The sequence below is a fragment of the Amphiura filiformis genome, chromosome 7 (genome assembly GCF_039555335.1).
Source record: "Amphiura filiformis chromosome 7, Afil_fr2py, whole genome shotgun sequence".
Classification (NCBI taxonomy): domain Eukaryota; kingdom Metazoa; phylum Echinodermata; class Ophiuroidea; order Amphilepidida; family Amphiuridae; genus Amphiura; species Amphiura filiformis.
This window is the reverse complement of record NC_092634.1, coordinates 55,424,115-55,444,668: the sequence shown is the minus strand read 5'-3', so window position 1 is coordinate 55,444,668 and position 20,554 is coordinate 55,424,115. Positions and strand designations below refer to the sequence as shown.

Below are 20,554 nucleotides of genomic sequence, written 5' to 3'. Positions count from 1 at the left end.
TTTTTATGAATAAAACATGTCCAATATTGATATAGAACCCAACCTTCATCTTAATTACACTTTATCTTGAAGACTATTTCTTCTCTTCAAGCCTCTATCTTCCAGCTTTCTCTTTCTGATGATTTTCTTTTCAAGAACAGGGTTTTATTTTCTATCAAACAGCCCTGTGTTTTCTTTCCAACAGCCTCGTGTTTTCTTTTGATTTCCTGATCAGACCTGAATCAACAACAGTGCGAAGCCTCCAGCAAGTTTGAAAGGAAAACAAAAAAACAAGCCTCGGGAAAAATCATTTTGTATTGTAAGGTTGTATTAACGTTTCATGCTTGAGTCAAAACGATTAACCATTATGAACCAAACAACAAAAGTTGATGGATTTTCAGGGGGCGTGAAGAGTAAAATTTCAGTTTGAAGCAAAAGTAGAGTCATTTTGAGCTGAGCTGAAAACAAAGCTTAGCGATAAGCTCTTATCTTGCTTACTTTAATACTACATGTAGTACAGTATTAGTATTACCGTATTGGTCCGAGTATAGTCCCACCCGTTTTTTAGGTGAAAATTTTTCACAATTGGGGGTGGGATTATACTCAATTTCAAAAAAAAAAAAAAAAGGTTTTTGGGGGGTTTTGGAGTGTCCCTGGACAAAAAGAAACCGATAAAAAACTTTTAAAAAAATGTGGTTTTTTTTTTTTACAATTTCTGGAATTTTGAGAAAAATGGGGGGTGGGACTATACTCGAACATGGGACTATACTCGGACGAATACGGTACATTGTTGTTTATGGTGTATATATCACAACATGTTTGAATAAAAGTAATACCATACTTCAGAATGTACACAAACTAAAACATCCAGTTTTAAACGGAATCAAGAATACACTTACAGTTTGCACAACAGATCACATTGCAAACTTATGATTGAAATTTAAGACAATAATTAACAGGGGTGTGAGAGGCCTCAGACAATAAAAGAGGAAGATTACTAAATAAAATTCCTTTAAAAGGAATAGGGCGAGCAAATGAATTGTCAAGATAGAGGTTTCTCGCCCAAAAAGATGAAAAACAGTGTAACATCGGGTAAAAATCCCAAATATGGGATGAAAATAATAGAAAATGCTTAAATTTTGGCAATAAATAGGCTGAAATCAGCTTATAAACTGAACACTCACACCCCTTAAAAATAATAATGAATCTTTATGTTCAATTAAATTAATTATGTTGGCGGCATAACTGAGTCAATGTAATCGTAACTAGTTCATGCATTTTGGATGAGAGTAATGCTGGTTTTAGTTTGAGAGAAGGGTCATTGCCTTATAAATCTTATAAAACCCATCTTGACTTATTAAGATGCTATCTGCATTTCAAGATTTTCCCATATCTGATCTTTACTTCGCCATCAAGCTAACCAAATATTGGCCAATAAAAAAATTCCTTTAAAAAGGAATAGTGCGAGCAAATGAGGAACTGCCATGATAAAGGTGTAGTTATGATATTGATAATAGAGTGCTACTTCGATTTTCATTTGTCATGATTAGGGGAGGAGTAAAATTTTGATTGAAAAAATGAACTATGAAGGTTGGTGTTGGAGGTTATCTAAAAAAAGTAAATAGGGTAGAGACCCAGGACAGGAGAGCAATCAAATTTGCTAGGCAGGCCAAAAAACTTTACCCAAGAAAAATGTGCACCTTTAGATGTTGACTTCATTATCCTCCTGAGAACTACATATCCATAGTAAGCTTACTTTCTAAACATAAATTGGAAACCAGACAGAACCGGGCGGAAATGGCAGTCAACCGCTGGTTGAGTTTTGATTTCATCCCTCACACAAGATGGAAGTTTCAGTATTTTTTAAACATTTTGGTTTAAAAAATAATGGTGGGGCGTTCAATAAAGGGTGGCGACTAATAGAGTATATTCCGGTATCTTACTATCTTTTCTATTCCCTAATGAATTAAACATACTCCAAATCACATTCAATATATTGGTATGCCAAATCTAAACTCTTTCTACTACATCATGAAATAAGAAATATATCACTTATCTAAATTATGTAACATAATGCAACACCAATGCACAACGGCCGGTAATTCTCGTACCATCATCTTGAGTCGACTATAGAGCTGGCCTTGCCTGAAGCCACATAATAAGGCTCTCAAACGTACCGTACTTGTCCCAGAAAATCGCCGCCGTAAGAAAAAAAGCCACAGTACTTAGCATCACTCCAGCCAAGTGCTATATTTAAACTCCATTGCTATTACTGTTGCCCACGACGATTCATCAAACATTCTAAGATCCTCTATTATTACTTTTTATTAGCTCACCTTGACAGACACAAGTTTGATTTTATAATTATAAAACTTATTTCACGCTTATAAAATCATGTAGTGAAGATTTTATCATGTTTATGCGAGTGCTCAGACTTTGTGATCATCTTATAAACAGTACAGATTAAATTAAAGATTTAAGATTAGGGTTAGCAAGGTTTATAACTAGGGTTTCAGGTTAGGGCTTAGATTAGGGGTTAGCATTAAGGGAGTATGATTAGGGTGGACATGGTCAGAATGATTTTGCTGAAAACTTCTTACATGTAATTTGTTTTCTAGCAAAATTGTATATTTTCAAAAATTTGAAATAATTTTTCCAATCATTCAACTCTTCATCAAAGGCAACAGAGATGTGACCAGGGGATACGTTTCACCCAAACCCTTTGGCAAAATATTTTCAGGTCAAATAGTGACAGAAAAATGTAAATTTATGCTGAATCAGCACAAATTCAGCCTATTAGGGCACTCTTTCCCTTAAACTGGGATAACATTGAGAGTTGTTAACCCTAACTAACTCCAATCCAACAAAATCTAACAGCACAAAACGACTGCTTGCCCAAACATCCCACGTGATCGGATTGCGCAATGATCCAAACGTACATGCACACAAAATCGCTGCCCGGTCAGGGTTAACACCCATGGCTAGCATTATCCCCAGTCGTTTAAATCTTGCCCGCATCATTTTTCTGCACATACTGCCTGCTTACACCACCCAATGTAGAGCTATTCCAGTTTAAATCCACACACCCCCTGTGGAAGACATGACCTTAATCTTCCACACAGGGGGTGTACATGTAAATTTAAAATGGTGTCACCCATTCATCAGGTAGCCCCATTTTAAATTCACACTCCCTGTGTGCAAGATTAAGGTAGTGTCTTCCATAGGGGGTGTATGGATTTCAACTGGAATAACCAATTCGCACAGACGAGGCTAATGTCCAAGCGAGTGAGCTACCCGAGAACGATGAGGACAAGACAATGGATGATACATCCTATCCAGGAACCCGATATGACACGATGAGCCACAACAGCCTCAACCCTAGTACCACAGCTCATTAACCAAAACATCCAGAGGTTATTCTCTGGTTGCATAATCATATTGAGGTTACAGGACTGTGTCCTTAGGGTCGGGATGATTGCGATTCATGTCCACTCAGTCTATTTATATAATCACGGACGGTGTCTGCCAGTAATGGCACTTATCGCAGGCACCGGACGCACTACTGGGAATTATGTGTTTTCCGTTCTCATTGATATTCCCCATTGTTGTGACCAAGGGACAGTCCTGGTGGGTTTTTTTTTCTCATTTTTTTTATTACATAATATAATAATATGGCAGTCATGGTTGGGTCAATCATATACAGTCCTTTCGACGTGGGGATATATATGATAATCCCGACTATCTATACGTGCAACAAATGTATAGTGGTCATAGCGGGGTCATTATCCGGGCCCGGTTGGCGGTTATGATTTACTGTCCGTTGTCATGGGGATTGGTTTCATCTACAGAATACAGTGGCATGGTCCGGTCATCACGTCCCATCGTCGTGTTGGAGATATGGCACGAGACAAATTAAACAGACCATAGTATTTTTCCTACGATACAGACCATATAACTTAGGCACCGGAGTTTTAGCGATTTAAAAGCGGCAAAATCGCTGACCACTTTTCAAAATCTTGCGAAAATGCGTAAAAAATAGGTCAAAATGCGCTAAAATGCGTGATCCCATGTTATCAATGCAAAACACGAGAAAAACATCGGTAAAACCATGGCCTGTCAATCAATTCTGAACGACTTCGGTTCATTTCCAGTTTCTGGAAAAATAAAAAATAAAGATGGCGACCATCACAAATCGTCGATCGAAATGTCGAAAGCAAGGGCAAATTTCCCCACATTATGCTTGGTTTAATGATCGTTATTTGTATTTTGATGTACATAAGTGAAGTTAGAACCAATATTGCGTGAATTTTCTTGTAAATGCTGCCGATTTGGGGCATAAAATCGTAAGTTTTAACTTTAAGCTTATCGATGGGTCAAAATCGTGAACATTCTCGATGGAACCCAAAATGCGCTTTGGACACCCAAATGCGCGAAAATGTGCGCTTTTGCGCGAACCGCGCAAAACTCCGGTGCCTAATATAACTATATATCTTCTGAGAGAGAGAGACAAAAACTGCAGCATACATTTTTTGTACCATATACCTTCAATGCTTTCCGGAGATCTATACTTGCAAATTTCATCAAAAGAAAATATTACGCTCATGCATGGACAGTAAAAACAAACCTACTTTTTAAGGAGATAGACATAATGGGTCAAGGTAAATAAGAACAGAATCAGATGCGCATTGACAAAAAATAAAGTAAACAAGATAAACAGACAATAAACAAACAAGATAAAAGAGTTCAAAACAAGCACAATCTGATTCAAAATGTTGAAATTTGCAGATGTTTTAAAAATCATCCACAGACACAACTCACACAAGTCACAAAACCCAATACTAGTATTCAATTTACTGCCCTTAAGGTGGTACTACACCCCTTGATAAATTTGTGACTATTTGTTGTCTGTGCTGAAATAAAATTTTCAGTGCAGTAGTTGTAGTCCTTGCCCCTATAATATACATTATATCTTACTTGTCAAGTTGTCACCAATGCGCTTTAATTTTTGAGAAATATGCAAAAATAGGCACAAAATTTGCCAGGGGTGTAGTACCACCTTAATGTGTCCATAACAACAAACCCTCACTTAAAATGTGTGTCTGAGCAATCTCCTGCAACTTTTCGAAAGCCAAAGATTCAGACTTCGCGATAACAATGTCCCCCTTTTCTATGTCAATATTGGTCGGAAAAAAATATCCTCTAATGAGCCTCGGGTATAAAAGTGGGTCCAATTTGCTTGGAAAATTGGTACATGTGTAAATTTTCAGATTCTCTGAGGCGCATCCCTAGTACTTAACCCAAAGTTGATTATTTACCTCCCTCCCTCCCCCTGAGCTTTACCAATTAAGAGATTGAGTGAATGCCTTTCAGCAAGATGATATTAGAATCACTATCTATATTGGGCAATTTCAGTTAAAATCACACACCCCCTATGGAAGACAAACCCTTAATCTTCCAAACAGGGAGTGTGAATTTCAAATGTGGTTACCTGAATGGGTGACTCCATTTGAAGTCTACACTCCCTGTGTGGGAGATTAAGGTCATGTCTTTAATAGGGGTGTATGGAATTTCAATTGAACAGCCTGCTTGAGTACTTATATTCACATCATAAAATCACAAATCCATTTCATTAATTAATAATTATAAATCTGCATGCATTCATGCATGTTCACTGTCATTATTAGTTCAATGTAGTTAATAATCACCGATAATCCACACATGCTCACGCATAAATTACAGTGTCTAAGAAAACATAGCTTTAAGGTGGTACTACACCCCTCGATAAATTTGTGACTATTTTTGCATTTTTCTCAAAAAATAACAACACACTGGTAACAAAAGTTACGTATATTATAGGGGCAAGGAATCCAGTTACTACATTGGAATTTCAATGACTCAAGACAAGCGGTACGTTATTTATGATAAGAAAAGAGGTACCACTAGAATGTACCTCATTTCTTAACATATATATAATGAACCACTTGTCTTGAATCACTGAAATTTCAGTGAAGTAATTGGATTCCTTGCCCCTATATAACCTTTTGTTACCCGAGTGTGTAGTTATTTTTTGAGAAAAATGCAAAATTAGTCACAAAATTTATCAGGGGGTGTAGTACCACCTTAAAATCATTCATAAATCTGTTTCCTAATATTAAAGTTTTACCTCCATTGCATATTTTTTCACTCCATACATTAATGCTTACGATACAAAACGCATGCATAATTAAGAAAATGGCTACACTACATGCTATTTTATATTAAAACAAATAAAACCCACATGAGGAAGCTAGCGACGGAATGACAGATGAAAAAAAAGTACACACTCGTTGACGGAGAATGCATGGGGTTGGGAGTAATCATGGCTAATTGGAAAATCCATTTGAGTCTAAAGACGTTCAAGCCTAATACTTATCAAATTATCAGAGCGTATAAAACTTCAAGGACGTTGGCCTCCAGCGTTATCTTACAACATCACCTTCATGTTCGACTAGCATCGACTCTACTCGCACACAGTCAAAGTGCAAGTACAGCTGGCTCAGTACACAGCAGCTTCTTCCCTCTCTAGCTGTATAGCTGCCAAGGCAAAACCCTAGGACAACAAACCCTGGCACACACAAGTATCTATTATTAAATACTCTATGTCTGGGCTGAATTTTCCCTAATTTCCTACTTCATATGATTTTTTTCAAAATCATTTTACAATATTTATAGATGTAAAGTATGCAATTTATTATTTTCATTTGCAAAATTTTAATGGAAGTAGCAAATTTGACTAAGGTCTGTATTTTTTAGTGTATGATTTATCGGAGCAGAAAATTGAATGGAATTATGGAAATCATTAGAATGTTAAATTGCTTTTATTTCATTGCCTTTCGTATTTCTCTGCTGAATATCATGAATACATGAATGCGGCAAAGTCTATTCGCCAGCTATCTGAGAACATTATACGAGTGATTTTGAGCAAAAATATAATTTCCATCTCCTTTCTATGGAACATATATTTTTGCAAACATGTACATGTGTTATGCTCCTGCATGCATAGAAGTATGATGACATCCTAAACGAAAGTCCTTTCATTCATTGAGGGGGACAGGACCATAGCCAGGATATTTTGTGCGGGGTGCCGATTTGAAACGGTTGACTTTTTTCCAAGGGGGGTAGGGCAATTCTGTGAAAAGTGGACTTTCTTCCCCAAATTTAGACCTTTTTTAACCAAAAAAGCTTAAAAAATTTTGGCTCGCTACGCTTGCAAATTCTTAAACTTTTGGACTTTTTGTATACTTTTGCAAATTGGGGGGGGGGGTACGTCACACCCCTGCACCCGCCTGGCTATGGGCCTGGGGGAAATGCAAATTATGCTTGTAAAAAAAACTTGATCGTTCAGGTTTGATTTTTTTAATTTCACACTTGTGTTTCAGGGATAGGGGAGGCAGACAACCTCCGTACAAAAGCAATCTCGTTTATAGGATGTCAAATTTGAATTACATTCTGGTGTACCAGAACAAAATTATTGTTGTTGTTGTTGTCATTATTATTATTAGCTTATACATGTACAAGTTTCACACAGCACGTTGGAAAATTAAGAATAGGCCCTATATGATTCATTTAAAAATACACACTGTACAGAGCTCGGAGGACAGTTCAGATACTAGTAGTTTGCAAACTGAAAACAATCAAAGTCCAAAAGTGCAAGGTTGCTATGGTTGAGAGCGAGTGAGTGACTGACCGATAGCAAGACATAGCTGCATGGGCGTATGTGAAGGAGTGACCGATAACACACGGGCTATATTTGGCCACTTTCATGTGTAAAGTTTACTCACATTGCACACTACTTGTGGTTCTGATACAAATAGCGAGCTTGCACGATTTACGGACGACTCTAACATGGCGATAGGAATCTAACTAGATAAATAAAGGTTCACGCATAATCATTAAATGTTATCCCTTTCAAGGTAAACGCAAAGGTTACTAACATTCTCAAGGCTACAAGTCTACGACCTGTGCTATTAATTTGTATTAATTGCCGACTATTTATCATGTCTAGGGCAATGTAGCTGGTTTACGATCATACGCATCAAGGTTATGGCGCGTCTCATGTCGAGACAAGAAATCGTCCAAATAAAACAAAATAACCATGACCATTTATAGCAGACAGGCACAACCACATAATAGTAGGATCCATAACTTGTATTAATTCCCCTATTGCTAAGTGAAATAAATTGAAAAACGAAATGTATAAAATGTAAAAAGGTATGTGTAGCCTGCAGTTTGGTGCACACTTTGTCAGAAATAAGGTTCGCTATATCAGTCCCTGACTATATGAAGAGCTTATTTCCAAACCATGTGAAGTCCACAACCACATGTTTCTCATTTACTTGCGTGATACAATCACAATTTCTTTGACAAGTTTGACATTAGCAACAATGAGTTGTACCATCTGCAAGCCATTTCTTACCACAACAATGCTGGTTAACAATATGCAGACTATTGTTCTCATTTGGGAATCAAAGGCCTCACACAGTATTGTTACTGTGCATCCATCCACTGTTTGCCTTGTAATGGTACATCCAACTGAAATTATAATACCTATAGCATCACAACCCATTGCAATATCGCACAGATAAATCAGAAACATGTGTTGGTGGGCTTAACATGGTTTGGAAATAAGCTCTAAATTTGCTCTTCATATGTCAAATATGAAAGGTTTAAATCTAACCCTAACATTTTAATGTTTTAAATGTATTATTAGGGTTAGATTTAACATAGTAAGGGTTACAATTATTACAATAATTCTAACCCTTACATGTATCCTTACCCTAATTTTATATCTAACCCTAGCAACAATCCTGAATTTAACCCTAGCAAACCTTATTTTGTTTTTGACATGTAGTGAATCTTATTTTTAATATACATAGCGTCAGTAGCAAACTTAGCTTTGACATAATAGATGGACACAGAAAACATGTACCTACAAGATGGCCATGCCGACCTGCAACGTAAACACACCTCTATAGTTCAGTCTTAAAGGCAAGTCCATGTACACACACATTGGGCTATTCCACTTGAAACTCATCATGTACCCCTGTGGAATACACAACCTTAATCTCCCACACAGGGGGAGTTTGAATTTCAAATGGAATCACCCATTCAGGTAACCCCATTTGAAATTTACACTCCCTGTGTGGGAGATTAAGGTTATGGTTTCCACAAAGGGTGTATGGATTTCATCTGGAATAGTCCATTTCAAAATGTATATTCAACTATACATTTGATCTCGCCATCAAACCAAGTCAACAACACCTTGGAGATCGTGAAGTGCTCTTTTATTATACAGTCATTCCGGTTGTACAATTGTGGACCAATTCCCATTCCCGCAACGAATCCCGCAAGTATGTTTTCCATATCATAATTATCGCTGGATATCATTTCCGGAAAAACCCAAGCCTGATCTCTGCGCATAATTTGCTTTTCTTTGCTCATATACTCACAATACTTCAATGAGTCCTGTGAGACAAGCTGTTCACAAAAGTTGTCTTTTCGATTTCAAAAGCGATATTGAAGTGTGTGCGTAATGGTCTTGGTATATTTCCGCGTAAGGCGCAAAATGGTTCAAAATTTTCACTCAAAGTGGTCCTGGGATACTTCAGCATACTACATTGTAGTATAATGATCTAAAAAAAGAGTCTCAGACTCTCACATTTCTTGATTTTTCCCACAGATCCTGGAAATTGTGATTTTTCCCCACCACACAAATTACTTCAATAGGGGCACAGTCAATTTGTACCAAATCATGCCATTACTTTAATATTTTAATAAACTTGACCTTATTTTTGATTTCAAAGTACCCTACAAATCCTTGGAAAAATGCAAGGAGTTTCAAAGGTTTCCTTTTCCTTGACCTACTGATAGTTCAAGAAAGGTTGTCAGCTTTCATGTGTGACACCGACTTCTACAGGACTGTAAAAATAATTGTTTATACATGTAGCACATCTTTTTCCCATGAACCCCTTTTTCCCATGTGCCTGATCAGTGTTGCATGATGCGCCCCAATTGTTTGAGTAGCCGCCAACATAATCTTCAAAATCAAGCTAGGCCTACATGTAGTTCTTCTCCCATGTCCATCTTATCATTACATGACATCATTGGAAAAGGCCTATGTTGCTTCATGAACCTGTGCCATTTCATCCACAGAGGAAGGGGGGCAGAAATCAATAAATGATAAGTTAAAGTTGGGTAATGGGCATCAGAGAAAATACAGCTTGATTTATGCCCGAATTATCAGTTTACATGATGATGTTGCCAGTTTTGCCACTTCATCCCCAGGGGGAGGGGGAGTGGGGCCAGCCCAAGAAATCATTATCTGATAAGTTGGGCATGTGAGAAAAAACAGCTTGATTGATGCCCAAATTATCAGTTTATAAATGATGTTGCCGGTTTTCAACTTCATCGGGGTGGGGGGGGGGGTGACAGCCCAAGAAATCATTATCTGATGTCATTGGAAAAAGGTTTATGTTGGTTGCCACTTTGTCCTGTGACACTTCATCCCAGGGGAGGGGGCATTCCAAGAAATCATCATCTGATAAGTTGGTATTAATCAGAGAAAAAACAACTTGATTGATGCCAAAATTATCACTTTACATGACGATATCATTATTACTGATAGTTGCCGCACTGCATGGGACAACAATGCAACATTGTTGAGCAGACAAAAAAAAGTGAAATATATAATCTTGTTTGTTTTCTTACCTGGATTGAATAATATAGTGGCCTTAAGGTACGCGTATTCCTTATCTTCCAATTGTAACAAATCACATTTGGTAAAGAAACTATTGATCATATGCACATCGGATTTCGTTGGGATTCCTTGAAGCGCCACCAAGCATTTAACCAGCATGCTCTCAGCATTGCCATGGGAACAGCTGCACGGATTTTGGTCGTCATGGCTACTGCTGCTGAGCAGCGTGAGTTCTTCGGTTTCAAATTCGAATCTGTACTGCGTCATGGTAAGTACCAATAGTTCGGCCCAGCAGTGCTGGAGCAGCGTGACTCTGTCGTGTGTGCACAGCCGCTGCATCGCGGGTAAATTTCGTACAAAGTCCACGGTTTTCAACAGCAGCTGCGCTGCTTGCTGATACGTATCCTCAGCATGTCTGAGAATGACCAACGACGGCGGGTACGGAGGTGACGTTGACGAGCTGGCGGTGGCATTGGTGGCGCTATTGTTGGTGGGACACGATCTTCTCCATACGTTATTCACCATATGCACCATGGGACATCTTTCTGTTGTGTGTTGGACTGTATCCGGGGAGTCCGGTGAACTCGCTAGTAAATTGTAGAGTATACTCCCATCTTTTGTCCGGTCCGGGCAGTTACACGGCGGCTCCTTGCTATCCTGCGGATCCATATCCAAATCTGTTTATTAGTTAACGTTCTGCGAAATAAAGTGAAATAAAGAAAACACAAAGAATTGAATATTATGTGTATACATAGTTTATACTCGTTTTGCTTTTTTTTTTGAGCTAGATGTTGAATAGATGTTTTAAATGAACTGTGCCGTTTGACAATCAGACCATTCCAACTCATAGCGTATCCGATGGCAACCATACAAACATAGCAATTGAGATAAGAAAATGCCATCAGTCTCACCATCTGAGATGGCAGTTTCTTCCTCATTCCTTGCTCCCCCTGAAAACAATATTGACATTACCATTATGTCTGTATTATTTTATAACTTATAACACCACTGTGCATCAAACACATTTCACACACTTGTGCTTTATCACCAGTAACATAGCCAGGATTTCTCAGAGGGGGGCAAAGCAACTTTCAACAGAGGGAAAAGTACAAGAGGCCTAAATATCTTACATATAATCAGGGTGGCCAGCATCCCATAGGGGGGGGCAGACTTCTCACAGGGGTAATAGCCCCTCTTGACCACCTCCACCCCCTTTCCCTGGCTACACTGCTGTTTGTCACCGAAAAATATGGGTGTAAAAATCTAAAATAATTACAATATCACCTTTAATATATAACTGAAACAGACACTTGTTTCATTATAATAACATTTTTCACCGCAAATCTGGGATTAAGTTCTTAGATCCCAAAAAGTGCAAGAACGAGTTGACCTTGGGTGTTTTTCCGCTGGGGAAGATTCTGCTACCTTATTTTGGAATCAACAGGCGCTCTCAGACACTCACGATGATCCCCGACTAAACCGACTTCTTTTCCTACCGTCACCATTGCATTTCCACAAGTCCATGGATCTTTTAGTAACACCAGGAATCACCAAATGACCAGTCAGTACCACTTGGATTTTGAACAAACTCATCTGTCAGTACAGAGTTCTTTAACCCCAATATACTTCTACATGTAATAGAACGACCTTTGAGTGTGTTGGGTACAAAAACTCATACTCCACAACTTGAGGTCAAATTTCGAGCTATGGTCGTTGAATGGAGGTGACTGAATTAAGTCACTGGATGGAGACTATTTGGGGATACAAAGCGCAAGCCTCTGGAGAGGTTTAACAGCGGACTCCTTATAATTGATGATCTAACGTAGTGCTAGATTTCATGAGATAGACCGATTGGCTATTTCCCTTTATGTCATAAGCTTCCTAAAATGGGGTATAGGCTATATAATTGGATAGACTTGGTCTGGCACAGGGTGTCAAGTAATGTTCCATTCCAATGCTCAAATTACGTTTTTTTATTACAAAAATAGTAGCTGTTGTGTGTGCTTCTTGCCATGTGTGAAATTTGTACAGGCGAGTTGCTAATGTTTGACAAGTTATATGCCATTGTTAGCAATGCAACCATGATAGACGTAGAACCGAGGGGATTGGAGACGAATCCCCCATTATTTTGATGAGGGGTGATGGTCCAATCACACACACCGGACACCCTTCCCCCTCATGTTGACACCTGTATGTTGGTATTTCACCAAATAAAACTCATAATATTTTGGCCATTTTAGACTAAAAAGTTCCAATTTTTTAGCTCTTCACACAAATTTGTTCTACTTTTGAACCATATTTCATCATTTTAGCTTCGATGGCAACATTTTTCGAACACTTTTCACACATTTGTACCATAAACTTACTCTGTCGCCAAAAGTTGCTTGATTTTTTTCCAACCCCATGACAAAAAGAAATCTATGCCACTGAATACACTTCTTGATTTGATTTTGTGGTGTTATATTTTTTATGTGTTATATTGTTTTAAAGTTTTTTAATAATTTGCTTTAGTTCCCCATACTTCGTACACCATAGTTCCCCTATATACTAAATCCGAGAATCAATTCTCGCAAAGATTCCCGTAAACAGATTTGTGTGAATCAAAGTTGATTCTCACAAACTTTTGTAGTTTACACAAAAGTTGATTTGCAAGAATCAAATGATTCCTGCAACTGCAAAGTTATTCTGCAAGAATCAAGACTGCATTCTAGCACTGTGAAACGAAATTCTGACCCTGCTAGAAATAAAAATCAAGTATTTACACATAAACTTGGCACCTTATTTTTAACTCTCTGTCATTTTATACCCTAAATACGAGCTTATAATCACCTTTCCATGTCCTAACCCTAAACCCTAACTACTGCCTTGCCAGTACTGGGTAAAGCAGTGTTTCTAACAACACAGAACTGTGTAGACTATAGTTTGCTGGTGCAACAGGTGATATATTCATAGGAAATAACAATCATATTACAGATTATTAGGTGATTTAAAACCCTTAAAATAATCATTTAAAGCCCCACCTATTATCACTGATAATGGTCAATGACACGTGCATGTTGCAGGCCGGCCTATCTAACAAAGCAAAATATGATTCTGGCCATTATGAAAAGAATAACTACATATATACATGTAGTGTACACATGCAATAGGGATTGATGACCTCCTCCCCCCCCCCCTCCTTCTTCACATCCCTGCCCTAATCAAGTTTCACTCTGAAAGCATTTTGAAAAAAAAAATTATGTACACTTTTTGGACAGAATGAACAAAACTTCTTAAAACCCAACCTATAAAACAAGTTGAGCACAACCAGAAAAACTACCCTTAAAAACATTTCTCTACCAATCAATGATTACCATCACAAAATCTACCCATGTTTCATTCAGCACAAACAATAAATCCTATGCATTTAAGGTGGTACTACTAACACCCCTGGCCAATTTTGTGTCTATTTTTGCATTTTTCTCAAAAATTATAGCGCATTGGTGACAAGTAAGATATGCATATGATAGGGGCAAGAACTACAACTACTGCCACTGAAAATTCAGCAACTCAAGGCAAGTAGTTATTGATTTATTGATCAAATATTGGTTTTCCCTCATTTTTGACTGTAACTCCACAACTGTTGCCTGTGCTGAAATAAAATTTCCAGTGCAGTAGTTGTAGTCCTTGCCCCTATAATATACATATCTTACTTGTCACCAATGCTCTATAATTTTTGAGAAAAATGCAAAAATAGGCACAAAATTGTGCAGAAGTGTAGTACCCCCCCTTAACAATCACAAATGATTCAAGTAATAATAAGCAATGTGGTAATTTCCGACAATCAACAGAACAGTTTACACTAATCTAAGCTTTGTGCTTGAATGAGTCCAGTTCACTAAGGTAAAAATTACCAATATCATACATTGTAATCTCACCTTACCGAATTCAGCAGAGATATCTTGTCGAAAAATCCTGAGATGTACGTGTAGGCCTATATATATAGTTGCACCTTACCACAGGGCTGTTACGGGTCTGAATAACACAATAAATCCTGAAAGTGGTCGCAGATTTTGCAGACAAGACTTGCATACTACACTTTTCAAAGAAATTTAACCATTTTTATCCAAAACTAATGATCTAGAATGGAGAATAAACACAACCTTGACCAATTCATCAGACCAAAACTTTATAGTTCAAGGCTGGTTCTGCAGCTGGTAGTGCCTGTACCAAACCAAGCCAAATACTAGGATCCACAACATTCTCATCTGTTAGTGCACAGTTCTTTAACCCCAATACATTTGTACGTTCATTGAATGACTTTTGAAAATTTGGGTACAAAAACTCATACTCTGCAACTTGAGGTCAAATTTTGCATTATGATTGTTTAATTGAGGTTATTGGACTATGCCATTGGTTTGAGGCCATTGTGGTCCATAGTGAATTTAAACCTGTAGAATCCACACAAAACAGTGCAACTAACAAATTGTTTATTTTGAGATTTTTAAATGGCCAAAACCATTGGCTAGTAGTCTAGTAGTAGGGTTTAGGGTTTGAATTAGGGGTCTTCAAGTAGTAGTAATAGTATTCTATAGGCTGAGACCTATTAAAGTATTTATACAACTGAACATGGAGCCATTTAGAGTATGCACAATGTAGGACAGTGGCAAAAAAAACCTCAATTTTAGTCCAAATGACAGCTACACTACTATAGATAGGCCTTTTGATCATAACAAATTAACAATGCCCAAATGACCAGGCCACTTTCCCCCAAAAAAGTCCATTACTGTTCTAAATATGGAGTGATTACATCATGGTTTTAAGTTACTTTGGGCGTGGGGTTTTAGACAAGATTCCTAGAGCCTTTTTTTTGGTTGAGTGGAGCGGTCATTGGGTTTTAGCCGTTCTCTGAATATATCTATATATAGCACATTTAATAGATATATTGAAGGATATTAAAGTTACAACATAGACAGTATGGTTATTACACCCTTTTGTTGTGGTAGGGCAAGGTTTGCGAAATTTCTAAAATTATGTAACTGACCCTGACCTTGCACACTACAATACCCTTGAAATTGACCTGGGTATGATGCTGGGTTCCTGGAACATGCTCTTCTGGGTCAAAGTTTATATGCTACTGTGTGTAAATTCTACCATGGAACTTAGTCAGATGGATAATTGCCATAATTGGACTAATTTCAATGGCTGATTTATATTTTGACTATTTCTGAGCAACGAAAAACCAGTACATGTATCCGACCTTCACCTGATACCTGTCACAGAGTGCAGTACATGTAGTCCTGCAGATGTCGATTATAGGGACCTGCACATTTATTGTCATTGCTCATGGACCAATACGGAGGAAGGAAAAATTATTTTAAAATTGAAAATCAAGAACCCTGCTTTTTTTAACCAATATTTTCATATAGGCTCCTTTTTAAAAAAAAATTATGAATAAAACCAAAATTCTTTATAATATGCTCTGGTTTTGATGGGTATACATGTAGGTCTACTTTTTATTTTTAATTTTTATAAGTTTGTTTTTTGAATACTTTGAATTTAACAAAAATTATGCAACATTGTAAATTATGCAACATTGGGCACCAGGCCCGACGCAGGATTTTTTGGGGGTGCTGATTTTGAAAAAGTGGACTTTTTTCCAAGGGGGGCAATTTTGTGAAAAGTGGACTTTTCCCCCCAAATTTGGACCTTCTTTGACCAAAAAAACGTAAAAAACCTGATTTTGGGACTTTTTGTATACTTTTGCAAATTTGGGAGGTGCAGTCGCACCCCGCACCCCCCCCAAATGCACGGCCCTGTTGGGCACCAAAAACAAATCATCTTCTGACCAAAGATACTCAATCTTTGTTTCTGACCAAAGATACTCAATCTTTGTTCTGACCAATTTATAGGAGACCTGACTTAGCAAAAAGGGGTTGCCATCCTTTTTTTGTGATCAGCAATCAAATAGGGCATGACAAAGAAAGGTACCTTTATCTTAATTGAGATGTAAATCATGTAACATCTTCACACTCACTATGGACCACAATGACCTCATCCCAATGACACAGTTCTCTAACCTCAATTAAACAATCATAGTACAAAATTTGACCTCAAGTTGCAGAGTATGAGTTTTTGTACCCAAATTTTCAAAGGTCATTCAATGAATGTATAAATGTATTGGAGTTAAAGAACTGTGCCCTGATAGATGAGCATGATGTAGAGCCTAGTGACTAGAACTCTATCTGCCATGTGAAAAGGTCACAGATGGATGTGGTTTGGGTTCAGGAAACCAGAATCAATCTTGTTCAGTTGTGGTTTGTTTACACAACATGTGGCCCAAATGCTGCAACTCATCTTTGAAAACAAACTGGATTATTGGGCTATTCCACTTAAAATCCATACACCCCCTCCCTACACCCCGGGGGGAGAGGGCTGTTATTGTTAAGACCCCTTTTTCAGCGTCGAGGTCACCCAATCACCCCCATATTTGTTTACGAACATATGCTGTCACACGCAGTCGCAGACCCCTTATTTTTCCATTTGATCTGTCACCCAAAGACCCTAATTTTTCAATTTGAACAGCAACTTTCATTTATCACTGATTTTGTTAGTTATTTTGAAAAAACAAAGAAATTTGAAACCATTTAGAACTAGAGAGTCAATGTTCGAGGTTTCTGTGGCGCTGTTTTGGCTCTCACCCTACACCCAAAGGTTTAAAAAAAGGTCATGTTTTCACCCAATGACCCCATATTTTTTACATTTTGCTCTCACCGAATGCCAGAAATCATGCTCTTACCCAATGACCCCATATTTTTTAAATTTTGCTCTCACCGAATGCCAGAAATCATGCTCTCACCCAATGACCCCATATTTTTTACATTTTGCTCTCACCTAATGCCAGAAATCATGCTCTCACCCAATGACCCCATATTTTTTTACATTTTGCTCTCACCGAATGCCAGAAATCATGCTCTCACCCAATGACCTTTTACATTTTGCTCTCACCGAATGCCAAATTTCAAATCAGGACTCATGTTTGAGGATTTTTTCTCAAACCGGGACGACCCACGTTTAGGGTTTTCGTGCAAAAAAGCGCCCCTCTAGAGCGGCACATCCCTGTATACCTTATATGTGAGTAACTCCCCCCCCCCTGCGGCTTTTAGGGCCTGTTTTGAGAGTTGGTGACTGAGGCCTGACAAAGAATGAACATGATGACGTCCTAACTTCCTAAGTGCAAAATTGCTGGGGCACTTCTGTTTAACGATCCTCCCCATACCCCTACACCAAATGCTTCAATTTTAAAATGTGCTACAATATTGTTTGCTCTTGGTGGGGTGGGAGAGGATTGAAATAGGTCTGAATCTAAATATCATTTATGATGAACTCCTATGGACGCTTATTATTTAAGCTTGTGTGTGCGAAATATGAACAAGTGTCCCAGGGAATATTGTGCTTGCTAGTAGTACCGGTAGTTTCTGTTGTAAATGAGCAACTTGAATGATTAATTTGATTTGTCACCAACCACAGATGTTTTACTTCATACTTGCCAGGGCTTTCTTGGATTTGATTTATACAAATTACTTATAATTGTTTATCATAATTCAGTTCTTGCACAAAATTCTAAGTAGGCCTTGAGTGACTTGCAATGGTATTCACCACTGCAAGATTGCTAAGAATCTTGATTAATCAATCAATGACCAGGTCTCCTACTTCTTTTGCTTGTATTGACTTATTGACATTTGAGTAACCTTGAGCCTAATTTACATTTGTATACAAATGACCAATGTCCAGTCATTGGCCAGAGCAAAAGTGACCTTGGCAGACATTCTTTGTTGTCCATTTAATGTTACCCAACTCATTAGGAGTTATATAATCAGGTCAATATTCTGACATCCTGAGTAAATATTTATAGGTCAAAAACCTTCAGGGGAAGAAGAATTTAGGGCTTGGAACAAAGCATACACACTGCAGTCTGTAGGTCTATGACAAAGAAATCATGGCCTACATGCAATCATAGACAGTAGAGAGATGGCCTACAATACTGGTATGTGGTGCAAAAATGAAATATGTAGGCCTATAAATTTGTAGTGCCCTTCCTGCATTTTGTATTTGTAGGAATATACATTTTTTTTCTTCAAATTTATGATGAAAAATATTTGGCAATCCTTAGTTTTTAAGTTTTTATTCCAGCCTAATCCTCCCACCATTAGCGTCAATCGGTCTTCAAATGTTGGGGCACATTTGGCCGCCCGAATTGTCAAAAAGTAGTTGAATTGAAAAGAACAAAAACTAGTCATTGTGCCAAAGGTGGGGCCATGGGGGACACATCCCTCTGGATTGATACCCTAAACCAAATTTTATCAAACTGACATTGCATCAATATTTTTAAGGTGGTCCTTCTAACTAAAGGCTTCTTGCATTTAAAATTGCATTTGTTTTCATCACCCCTAAAATCCAAAATAGCACCATTTCCAATGACACAGTTCAATACATCTATAAGTCAATCATTGCTCAACCTTTGACTTCCAGAAATAGGGTATGATTTTTTTATCCAAGAAATTAAAAGGTCATGCAAGGGTTTATAAGGAACTGCGTGCTGGGAGAAGGGCCAAATCCCTCTCCTGCCACCAAATCCCTCTCCTGCCACCAAATCCCTCTCCTGCCACCAAAATAATGAAAATATACAGGAGTGTCCTGATCATGTACGAAAGTTCTGTCTTAACCTATTCTAAATTAAACTGCAATTTTCATGTCATAACCTAGCAAACAATAATTTCCACTGACTGTAAAATTGACTATTGTCTTTAATGTGGAATACTTTTTCTAGGCCGAAGTTTACCAGTATTAATATTCACTGACGTCAGGATTTTAGCGACCCGTACTTTGGCGTACGTGTGCGGTAAGCGAGCATAATCAGCAACCCCGTCTTAAGCCGCTGAGGTCACTGACATCGCTACGCTGATACAGTTTGTATGAAACGACCTTGCGGTATAATTCAAACTAAACAGTTAAGACACAGCGATATATTTGGTCACGATAAAACCCTGAGTTTTAAATTAACAGAAAATTATCTAATATTGCTGACAATATACTTATATTTGGCAATGAACGTATATTGTTTCGTTTCAATGCAATGTACACACACGCTCGCACAGGGCTTCGGCAATCCACTCCCGTATTGTAAACATAACAGCACAGGCAGCACTCTTGTATGAGCTAGCACAGCACAGTACAAAGATCGCGCAAATTTTTGCTGTAAATTGCTATTTTGCAGTATTTTAACACCAAATCAACGATACATACTGCATGATATCATTAACAAGTACACATACCTTCAGTAAATATATCCAATTATTCCAAAAATTGGCAGAAATGGACAGATCTCTGCGAAAATCGGTTGTATAGTACTCCACAGCGCTACAGCACGTATATTGAATGACACAAATTCACCATACATAAACATGTGGCAGCCTTATGAATAGTATAGTGGAAACCCCACGGCTCCCAAGTTCGTTACCCCTGACCTATTTAGTAAGCGCTTCGTTGATTGGTTAAACGGCCTTCATTATGTCAACTTTTGTACTGTGATTGGCGGAAACTGGAACAAGTTGATTAATTGCATGGCCCCTGAATATGGATTGTGATATTTACACTCGTGTATTTTGTAGACGCGGAAGTATTGAATGTATACAAATAAAACGGGAATGGTCTGGGATGGGGAAAGCCAAAGGATTTACATTTATAAAAAAATAATGGAAACATGCAGCGGCCCCTACATAGTAAATACTAAATCACGAATATCTACTAACATTCATCATAACTGTTAAAGTTTCAAGTTAGTAGATTCACTAATTTTAC

General features: G+C 37.9%; 1 protein-coding gene across 1 annotated transcript in view; it reads right to left on the bottom strand.

Annotated features, from left to right (window-relative positions):
- Positions 1 to 20,151, bottom strand: part of LOC140157363 (nuclear receptor subfamily 0 group B member 2-like) — a 182,051-nt gene extending 161,900 nt beyond the window's left edge. Inside the window, 2 exon segments of the mRNA XM_072180532.1 lie at positions 10,726 to 11,410; positions 20,029 to 20,151. Coding sequence (XP_072036633.1) covers positions 10,726 to 11,383 — 658 coding nt within the window. The 5' untranslated portion in view covers positions 11,384 to 11,410; positions 20,029 to 20,151.
- Between the last annotated feature and the right edge of the window lie 403 nt (positions 20,152 to 20,554).